The 10,970-nt window shown below is 40.0% G+C and overlaps 1 protein-coding gene across 2 annotated transcripts; it reads left to right on the top strand.

The window, feature by feature from the left end:
- The first annotated feature begins 2,337 nt into the window (after positions 1-2,337).
- LOC148998619 (uncharacterized) lies at positions 2,338-10,725 on the top strand. 2 transcript variants are annotated; one of them, XM_089141827.1, is made up of 3 exons: positions 2,338-3,374; positions 3,680-3,817; positions 5,872-10,725. In XM_089141827.1, exons 1-3 carry the CDS (start codon positions 2,514-2,516, stop codon positions 5,992-5,994), a joined length of 1,122 nt encoding a protein of 373 aa, XP_088997953.1. In that variant the 5' UTR covers positions 2,338-2,513; the 3' UTR covers positions 5,995-10,725. The 2 variants fall into 2 exon arrangements, with proteins under 2 accessions (XP_088997953.1, XP_088997952.1); XM_089141826.1 differs by lacking the exon at positions 5,872-10,725 and adding an exon at positions 4,496-4,687.
- Positions 10,726-10,970: the final 245 nt, after the last annotated feature.

The raw sequence follows: 10,970 nt of genomic DNA, 5'->3' as shown, positions 1-10,970 counted from the left end.
AATAACTGTTCTTACCTTCTAATTCGCAAAGGAACTTAGAGAATCAAGTAAGACCTTGACTAAACCTGAGAAAAGAGTTTTAAACAAGTGTATACTATGAGTTAGGAAAGATACATGGAAGGAAAGATTACAATTCAATCAAAACAGACCAAGAATGGGGTTGCTGTACCCATTGGTCGACTGATTGGTCTATTGCCCCAGTTGAGCAATGAGTCGACCAACAGAGACAGTAGCCTAAAAAAAACAGAATTTTTAGAATATGAATCCGAATTTGGTGGTTCAAAAGGGTACAAAATAAGGGGGAAACTTTAATGAAAACATCTAAGTCTATAGAGGACAACAAACCATTAATCAAATCAAGTTTCCAGGTCACAACTCAGGAATCAGAAAGTTAACCTAATTAGGTTAAACATAGATTATGACGGAAAAATATAACATGATCAAGGGTAAGGAAATAAAATTAATAGGTTACAATTCTAGTAAAGAAAATAAAGTGAAAGTCTTCTAACATGATCAAAGTATGGGTTCTTGATTTTACCCAAGAAATTAGGGTTTCACCCTTTTTGGTTCCCATGAAAAAGGTTGAGATCACACGAGGGAGAGAATTGATGATAGGCCAATTACAACAAGAAGAATTAAAGAATATTGAATTTAGATCAACCTCCACATTACCCATGAGGTTTCCCTCACATGGGGGTTTTACCAAAAGGTTCCCCTGATGACCACACAAAGTTAGGGTTTCCAGGATTCAATCGGCAAGGGTTGAGATCATGATGATGATCATGGATCTCAAGGAACATGATGAGATCATGGAATAGATGGTTGCAAGAATGCAGCATCATCTTCCTGATCTCAATCAAAAACAGATTCAAGAAAAGAAAAATCAGAAATAGAGAGGAAAGAGATCATACACATACCTTTGATGCAGGAGGATGAGGATTGCTTGAGTTCTTGCGAGATATCAACCAAGGATGCAAGGGAAACGATTAGATTAGGGTTCTAACTCGTTCCAGAGGCTTAGGAGGCAGATGAGGCGGAGTATTCCCGAGATTAGATTTAAATAGAGTAGCCACGATTCAAATTTCAAAAACAGAATCAATTGGTCGATTGATTGGTCGACTGCTGAGTCGACCAATGAGTCGACCAATCAGAATGACAACTTCAAAACAGGGAATTGAAGGCTCAGATCAAGTCCAAACATCAAGGGGTTTTGCACACACCTAAAGTGACATACCTAGTAGGTAGAAATGCCTTCGAACCAATACAGAGAGCACTCCAAGTCCATCAACTAATCCAATCTTCATTAGTGTGCAGTTTCCATAGCAGGGGCACTGACATCCATACTCAAGGATTCCACTCCAGCCATCAAGTCTTCAACTAAAATGGCCCAAAGTTGACTTCTTGCCTTACTTCGGGTTGCTGGACCTACAAACAACAGGGTTTTCCGGTCAGGGTTAGGGCTGGGTTTCACAGTGTTCCAAGACTAGAGATTTGAAGTTGGGCTCATCATTCCATCTATTTCAAAGAAACTCTTTGCAGGTAAACCTGTAACAACCTTAAAACTGAAGAAAGAAGAACCTGTAATAAAACCAATTCCTTGATCTATCGATGTTCCTTCAATCTCACGAAAATGTATAAAGAAATCAAGTCTTTTTTAAGTATTGGCAAAAGAAAAAATTGCAAAACCAGATCAAGAGAGGGAAAACGAGATAAATGCCATCATTTGTAGGTGTAGGTGCAGGTGCAGGAGCAAACGACTCTAAGTGGCGGGCAAAACAATGTTGAAGATGAAAGCAATGATGGCGAATAAACCAAATGAAACCCTAAGAAGCGCCATTTTAATTTGATTTCAAATTTGTTATTTTAGTTGAAACCTAGAGATCTGTCTCTCTCCCCCCCCTCTATGCAGCTTTCTCCCCATCCCACCTCAAACAAAAATAATGGAGTTGTTAGTGCGGAGAGGAAGGGATTAAGCTCCGAAGAGCCGCAAAGCCGTAGAGAGAGAGAGATGAGAATCGTGAGTGAGAGAGATGTGTGCAGATGGAACACACATTTATAGCGGCATGGCAGAGGTGGAAACAGGCAGTTCACAGCTGGTCTATATCTGTTCACTGGTGGTGAGTTGGTGTTGCCGGAGGTGAAGAGGAGACAGAAGACACCCGAAATAGGAGATAGAAAAGTAAGGGATGAGGTGGTTAAGAGTTGAAATAATTATGACCATAAGATTAGAATAAAACACATGTACACAATCTAACGGCCAACAACAGGAAACCGGACCAACAGGAGATGATAAAAATCCAGCATCCGCTGGCTTGGCTGACCTGAGCTATTCTGGAAGCATAACAAACGACGGATTTGACCAAAAGAAAAAAAAAACGACGGATTTTAATATGAAAGATACCAGTTAAAAATATGCTTGTTTGAATGAATGATTCCCGAAAGAGGTCAGCTTAGTGGAGGTAATTGTGTTCTTCAGTTACAGTAGCCAACCAAGCACCACTGAGACCTGCAACATGACCAGGAACTGTAACCATTGTTTCTTGATTTCAGTCTTTGCAGTCATACTTCTTTTCTTGGCTCCAAAAACAGCACAAGAAGAAGAAGGCGAAGAATCACCAATCACTCGGTTTCAGCAATACCTTCGTATCAAAACAGCACATCCAAACCCTGATTATGCATCGGCAGTTTCCTTCCTTTCTTCCCAAGCTCAATCCATAGGCCTTCAAGCCCAAACCCTGGAATTCGAACCAGGAAAACCTCTGCTTCTCTTGACATGGAAAGGTACAAACCCATCTCTCCCTTCAATCCTTCTTAACTCCCACATGGACAGTGTACCTGCTGAGCCCTCCAAATGGCTCCACCCGCCTTTCTCTGCAACTCGAACCCCTGAAGGGAAGATATATGCTAGAGGGTCTCAAGATGACAAGTGTATTGGAATTCAGTACCTTGAAGCAATTCGAAACCTCAAACTCAGTCGCAATTTTGAGCCCCTTCGGTCAATTCACATATCGTATGTTCCGGATGAGGAGATTGGAGGGTTTACTGGTGCTGCTATGTTTGCAGCATCGAAGGAGTTTGAGGATTTGAATGTAGGGCTTATGTTGGATGAAGGCCAGGCTTCGACTAACGATGAATTCCGGGTGTTTTATGCCGATCGGTCTCCATGGTGGTTGATAATTAAGGCTGTTGGAGTGCCGGGTCATGGGTCCAGGATGTATGATAATACTGCAATGGAGAATTTGATGAAGAGTATGGAGATTATTAAACAGTTTAGGGATAATCAGTTCGATTTAGTTAAGGCTGGAGTGGCTGCGAATTCAGAAGTTATTTCAGTGAATCCTGTTTATCTGAAAGCTGGCTCTCCTTCTCCTACGGTGAGCTTCTGCTGCATTTAAGTTTGTCGTTTGCATTGGAGTTTGAGACTGTAACTCTGCTATTAGCTCTTTTGCAGCCCAATTGTGTGTTGCTTGTGTTAACATAAAGTTTTAGTTCTTTGGGAGCTGTCTCCATTTCATTGTCTTTTGGAAGGTGCTTTCTGAATTGAAATTTTCGAGTATAATGCGACTTAAACGAGGTTTATGCTTTATATCCTCAAGGCAGAGGGGGTGTGCGTGTTTTTCCCCTCTCCCTGATCTAATCATTTATGTAAAGGGATAATAATTGAAGAATAACTCTCTAGGGTTTTGTGATGAACGTGCAACCTTCAGAAGCAGAAGCAGGATTTGATATTCGTCTTCCACCTACAGCGGACCCAGATCTCTTGAAGAAAAGAATTGCTGCTGAGTGGGCACCTGCTACTAGGAACATAACATATGAGGTCATATTTTTCCTTTGGTCATGCGATTTTTGTTTCTGTTTCTGGCCTGGTTTCATTATCTCATGTCAATCTCCAAATGATGTTGTTGCTAGTTCTGCTCATGTATGCTTATGTGTATGATACCTTAAACGTCTGCTATTGCCCCTAGTAATAAATTAATAATTGTGTCCTATGATCGAAGTAGTTTGGAGCTGGTAAGTTGATATTTTATCCTGGAACTGTTTGTTCTTTCTGGAATGTAAGTTGCCAGATCTGTTTTCTAGTTTCCAGTTTGCTAACTGATATTGGATATCAGTATTACTGTAAACCAAGTAGTGATCTGAGACTGAATATCCCCTGCTATATGATTCCATGGGTTTTGGTTCTATTTATTGTTTTTCTCTTCCTGGATTCAAGTTCCACAATGACAGGAAACCTTCCTAAACTTGAATCTGGCCATCAGATCATAATTTTTTAGACTTGTTCTACCTTTAATCAGACAATTCAATCTAAATTTCAGGCTGATCGAAAATAATTTGTTTTGAGTTATTAAAGTTTCTTTTAACCTTTCTTGTCCTTTTCCCCTATGATCTTGTTGCAAACTAATTTCCTACTGGATCAAATTAACACTGCTTTAATTGGTATTGGAGCTATGCAAGGACTGAGACGGTTGGTGATTGCTTTCTTATTTTTGAATAGTTGCAAAAACTGAACTTCAGACTTCAGAGTGAGGATGGTCTTACAAGTTGTGGGAGTATTCGTACAGGTAAATCATATGCATGGGTTTTTTGGGGACATGCATCTTGGGTTCAGTTACAGATATATTGGGGGGGGGGGGGTTCCCAATATTTTCATTGTGACAGGCCACTTGACTGAAGAGATGGGTAGGGGCATAGTTATCCAGGCGTTCATGCATCTGCAGTTGCCATGGCAATACAATTCCTTACTGGTTGTATGTCAGTCAACTGCTGTCGCCATCTCATTGTGACTTAGGCATTACCTTGGGTTCCTAGGTTAGCTTATATGAGCATGGTGGACCCAACGATTAAAATGAAAAGAGAGAAAATGGATCTTACAATCAACTGGACTCCTCTCTTCAACCATACTGGTTAGTTGTGATCATGACTTCATAGTCCTATTCAATTCCAGTAAGGTACTGACTTCTCTCTGGTTCCCTTTTTCCCCCACCTCTTTTCATTTCCTCTGTTTCTTTTCTCTTCATGTCACACCCAGTCCAACTAGTGCATCTTGACTAGGATAGACACCATTACCTTATTGACCACTAGGATGACAGATGCAATGACTAACCGTCGTAGTTCGCGATTGAGTAATCATATCAGAGCAGCAAGAGACTTAAATAAATATGGAGTTGGAATCTTCATAGTATACCATATACAATACCTTGTCACTTATTCACATGTACAAGCAGGAATTAGTACAACTTTTCTCAGCAGTAAAAATAGAACCAATTTCCAAATGATGTTGTTGGTAGTTCTGTTCTATGTATGCATATGTCTATGATACCTTAAATGTCAGCAATTGCCCCTAGTAATAAATAATAATTGTATAATTGTTCAGGTGTCTCACGATGGGACTAGGTGGGACCTAATAAGTTAGTATTCAATTCTGAAACTATTTGTTCTTTCCAAAAATTAGTTGCCAGTTCTGTTTTCTGGTTTTCAGTTTTCTAATTAATGTTTGAATATTATCGTAAACAAGTAGTGATTTAAAATCGAATATCCCTGCTGTCTAATTCAATGGTTTTTGTTATTCTCCTTTCCGAATTTCAAGTTCCACAATGACAGGAAACCTTTTTGAATTTGAATTTGGCCATTAGAGTTGCATTATACTTTTCAGACTTGTTCTACCATTGGTCTGACAATTCAATCTAAATTCCAGGCTGATTGAAATATTTCGTTTTGAGTTATTAAATTTTCTCTTAACCTGGTTTATTCTTTTCCCCTTTGTTGCATGCTGATCTACTGGATCTCACTGGTTCAAATTAACACTGCTTTAATTGCTATTAGAGCTATGTTAGGACTGAGATGGTTGGTGATTGCTTTCTTATTTCTCAGTGGTTGCCAAAACTGAACCTCAGACTTCAGAGTGTGGATGGTCGTACAAGTGGTGGGAGTATTGATACAGGTACATCGCATGCTTGGGTTTTTCGGGGAGATAAATCTTGCATTCGGTTCTAGATCTATTGGGTTTTTGTTCCAATATTTTCGTTGTGACAGGCCACTTGGCCTAAGAGATGGGTAGGAGCATAGTTACTTAGGCATTTGTGCACCTGCAAGGTGCCAAGGGAATGGCATTCCTTACTGGATGTATGTCAGTCAACTGCCTTGGCCATCTGATTGTCACTTGAGCATTACCTTGGGTGCCTAGGTTAGCCTCTGATGAGCAGGTCTCACCAACGATTAAAATGAAAAGAGAGAAAATGGATCGTAGGGTCGACTGGAAAACTCTCTTCAACCTTTCTTGTTAGTTGTGATCATGACTTTGATAGTCAGATTCAATTCCAGCAAGGTACTGACTTATCTCTGTTTCCTTTATTGAGTTTATTCCCCGATCCCTCTTCAGTTCCTCTCTTTCTTTTTCTCTTCATGTCACACCACACCCCATTCCAACTCGTGTAGTGTGACTAGGATGGATGCAATACCTTATTGACCAGTAGGACCACAGATACAATGACTAGCCCTTGTAGTTTGCAATCAAATTATCATATGTTTCTTTTGGTAGGAATCAAATAATCACATCAGGGCAGCAGAAGAAAAAAATTAAAATATACCATATAAAATACCTTGTAACTTATCTACATATACAAGCAGGGACTTTACAAGACATTGCAGCCTCACAACCCTGACCCCAGTAGACCTGGTTTGGGTTGACCATTGCTGCCTTGCGTCCACTAGGATAACTGATGTGGAATTCCTACTCATGAACCCTCATAGTTGGCGGTGTCAATTATTGCAGCCTGATACGCCTGACTAGATAAAACCCAATCCAGATTGGGCTAATTATTTAACATATCAGATTCTGGACTGGCCTGATTTTGGCACTGTTCCAGGTTTTAGGGTTTGTACCATCGGGGGCCTGACTGACTAGATGAATAACCGGCCCAACCGTTCGGATACATTAAGCCCAATTTAGCCCCTACCTATTAGAGAGAATAAATTTCCTAGTCTAACACCCCCCTCCTTTTCTCCTGGGGAAATTAATTGAATTCCAATTCCCAAGTTCTGCAGGCTTGCAACCTATGATTCTTTACAGTTGCTAAGTATCTCTGGTGCCACTGGCTTCTGTATCCAAGTAATAAGTTATTCACTCTTCTTCCATGTTTCTCTTCAGCTATTGAACTGTACTCCACTATATTCAACCTGCGACGTTCTTAAAGCAACACTTCATTCATTTAACTTCTCATATATATGTATATGTGTGTGTGTATATATATATTCATATATATGTATCATAGAGAGAGAGAGAGAGAGAGCTAGAACCAGTTTTGTCACATCCCTCCAGCCGGTACCCTAACTGCAATACCCTGAGGTGTGATCCACAACCCTGAAGATCAGTTCATAACAATCATCTTCCCACATAGCATAATAGTATAATCAAGGGCAAGAGCAAATCATTGTATAAATATAATTAAGGAAACAATCAAAGAAGGATCTCAAAATAGATCATAACGAATATCAGAGTGCGGAATAAAAGATACCAATCAATAAATCAAAGTATAGAGTTTAGCAGAAATAACTCTATAGTCAAAGTGGAAAGGTATATCAAAACTCTAATGTATTACAACTGAATAAAATAAAGGAAGTCTAAGGATCAATCTAAGTCTAATCATAATACAACTCCATATAAAAAAGAGTATGTCTAAACTCAAAAAACTTCCGTATCTAATACAGGACACTCTAGCTCCAGAATAGGACTAATGCCGCATTGGAGGTAGAAGCGTTAGTAGCAGCACTTGCCGAGTTGCAATGCCGGCATTGGAGGTTGTTACTGCGTGATTTGCAACGTTGTTTTGTCCAAGATCGCAAAGAATTGGTGATTGAAGATTTGGCGACAAGCTTTGAGAAGGAAAGTGAGAAATTGATCGCCGGAAATCTTGTTGAGGAAGAGCTGTAATCAATCTTTCCAGATCCAGCAACGAAAATCTGGGCGATGGTTAGGGTGTGGATCGCAGGTGAAGTAAGGAGGAAGAAAGGAATTGAACTGGCGGTTCAAGTCCAAGTGTGGTTCAAGTGTATTAGACCGCTGGGCCAATTGGGCTATTTATTTCTGTGTAATAAACCCATGATGTCACATCCCGCCTTAAATCCACCAAGGGGTACCCTATCTGGATTACCTAGGGGAGTGATTCACGGTCCCGCCGATTAAGTTTAGGAATGATCATAGCCACTTAGCATAATAACATAATCAAAAGCAAGAACAAATCTTTGTATTCAATTACTTTAATAATAAAAGTCAATAAAGGACCTCAGAAGGATCACAAAAGAACATCAGAGTGCGGAAAAGATACCAATAAGATACATAGTCAAAAAGCGGAAAGAAGGGGGAAACCCATCCTATAATAATAGCGGAAGGTAGATCGACTAAAAATAAGGGTTACAACTGGTTTCCAAAGTGGCAAGGGAACAAATTAAACTACGGTCTCAACGAATCAAATAAAAGGTTAAAAAGAGAATGAGACGATATCCCATCCCTAGCACACAAGTGCAAAACCGAACTGCTCCAGATAAGTCTCAATCTCGGACTACTAGTCTTTATCAACGTGTTCATCGTAACCAGTGTGGTATGAGTCACCAACTTGGTCTTCAGAGTGTTGACCGTCATAGTCAACAGTAGTAGTACCTACAGAAAAGTCTAACAAAATATGTTGCAAAAAGTAGTGAGTTCAAAAGAACTCAGCAAGGCAGGTTATTCCACAATAACATAAATCACATGATGCACAGCATAGCATGATACAATATGATATGAGACATACGATGCATGTATGAATCTAACTCTATGTATGCTGGTCTCTATGGTAGACATGCTTTAGGTCATAGCACCATACTTCTTTAGGTAAGTCTCAGTCACTCAACACCGGGGGGAATTGGGTCCTGCATCCCTCTTGGACAATCCATGGCTGGGGTTTCGGTCACCCGCTCTCTCACATCACCATTTGGTCTAAGTATTGGCGCATGTCAAGGTAAAACCTAGCCCAATGCAAGTCATCTACTCAATCATATCATGTCAGATCCAGATACGTCCATTCCTCCCATCCCAGGATCCTTTCCGGTATCCTTCACATTAGAGTCACGGATATTACTCACCGGACTCACCAACCCTATTGGTCATCCACAAATAGTAGATGGGAAGCTCTGACGTCCTCTCACAGATATGACTCACCGATCTTCGAGCGCCCCTGAGCCCAAGTCTAGCTATTTGCAACCCTACCAATAAATGGCCCCTTTCAGGTATCCGTAGTATGGTTTATGTCCTCTCACGGGTTGGTTACCGGTCTTGAGCGCCCATCAAACCATACCCTACCACGGGTCGTTCGGTCTTAATGCCCTTCTGATTCGGGTCTGATATGACAGGGACATCCTAGCCAAACACCACTAGACAAGCCCTATATATGTCATCCAACAATCCGAAAAAGTGTTGATGGGCATCTTTGGAGAATATCCCATACTATTCCCTTTGATGTCCAAGGACAGAAATGTCAAAAGGACATTCCCCAATCCCAAATCATACCTATGCAACTACATTCTCAATTCCATCACATCATGTATAAATAATATTTTATCATATGAAACGAGATATAATATAGAATGATCAATCACATATGTAATTAACAAGAATACATAATCATGATAACCAAAGTGATATATAACATGGTACTACAGTAATCATATGATATTAGAAATTCAACAATTAATGTGAATCTATGAAGTTTCCAACATAGAGGCATAATTCACATAATCCATGTAATTATGGTAATAATCATCCTTACCTTAAGTCGCGATGATGATAATCCAATAATCTCAAAAGAATGATCTAAAGATGGTATTAAGACCCTAGACAAACATAAATGAAAGATTAGAAAAGAAATCGGAAAAATCGGAGGTCGAAAACGTGTCAAAACGGCGAAGAACACAATTCAGCACCTGCTTGGTTGATGCTCCTTGGTTGATGGGATCGACCAGAGAGCATCGACCGAGGAACAATATCGGGCAGAATAGTGGATTTTGGTCCGAAATCGGTCTTCCGGGGCTCGGATTGATCCGAAACTTGGAGGGATTGTTAATAATAGTATAAGAATACTACCTATCAAGTATTATCATAATCCAATGGCCCAATTGAAAACCCCCAATTTGAAATCCTATGTTCTATATGCTAAACATCAAGTTTCATAATGAAATCAAATGCAATTGTAAGGGAAATCAGGGATTCAATCAAGAGAATGATAAGCCATAGATTAGGAATGATTATTAACATATAATCAGACCTAGCATACAATAGGAATCAGTTTAGGAGATGAAATCATGTTGCTATGAAGGAATTTCACAAGGAAGACAAGGTTAAGAATCGATATGAGATGCATAGTATTGATAGAATGAATGGGGGCTTATAGAAATCAAAAGAGACACTAGAAGAGGTGGTTGCAAGATTACAACACCTTCTTCATAGCCCCAACAACAAGAATAAGATGAGGTAGAAGTAGATTAGAGAGAGAGTGAGAGATTACATACCTTGGAGAAGAGATTAGAGAAGAGAGACAATGATTCTTGTAGAAGATCATCACCCAAGCCAAGGAGGAGCCTAAGAGGAGCCTTCCCACGTTCTCAGGTTTTGAAATGAGTAAAATAGGGTTCTAGGTTCGAGGTTTCACTTAAAAAGAGGAAATAATATCCAAAAAGCATCTTTTACTCGAATCTGGGCAGCCTTGGTCGATGCTCCTTGGTTGATAGGATCGACCAAGCAGGATCGACCAAGCACAGTTCAACAGAAAACTCAGCAATAGTTCAGCAACTTCGGACAGGGATTCAGAGGGCTATACGGGGTCAAATTGAATGGGGTTTTCTCCTACAAGTCAATCAAGAAGTCTAGTTTCACGAAATACCTTCGGATTGAGCACGGGAGTTCATTAGGTACTTCAACTAATTCAATCCTTTTTGTT

Source organism: Hakea prostrata, unplaced genomic scaffold (genome assembly GCF_041222555.1).
Source record: "Hakea prostrata isolate BN-2017 unplaced genomic scaffold, UWA_Hpros_2 contig_237, whole genome shotgun sequence".
NCBI classification, from domain to species: Eukaryota; Viridiplantae; Streptophyta; class Magnoliopsida; order Proteales; family Proteaceae; genus Hakea; species Hakea prostrata.
Note: the sequence above shows the minus strand (reverse complement) of the source record. Positions and strands in the feature narration are given on the sequence as shown.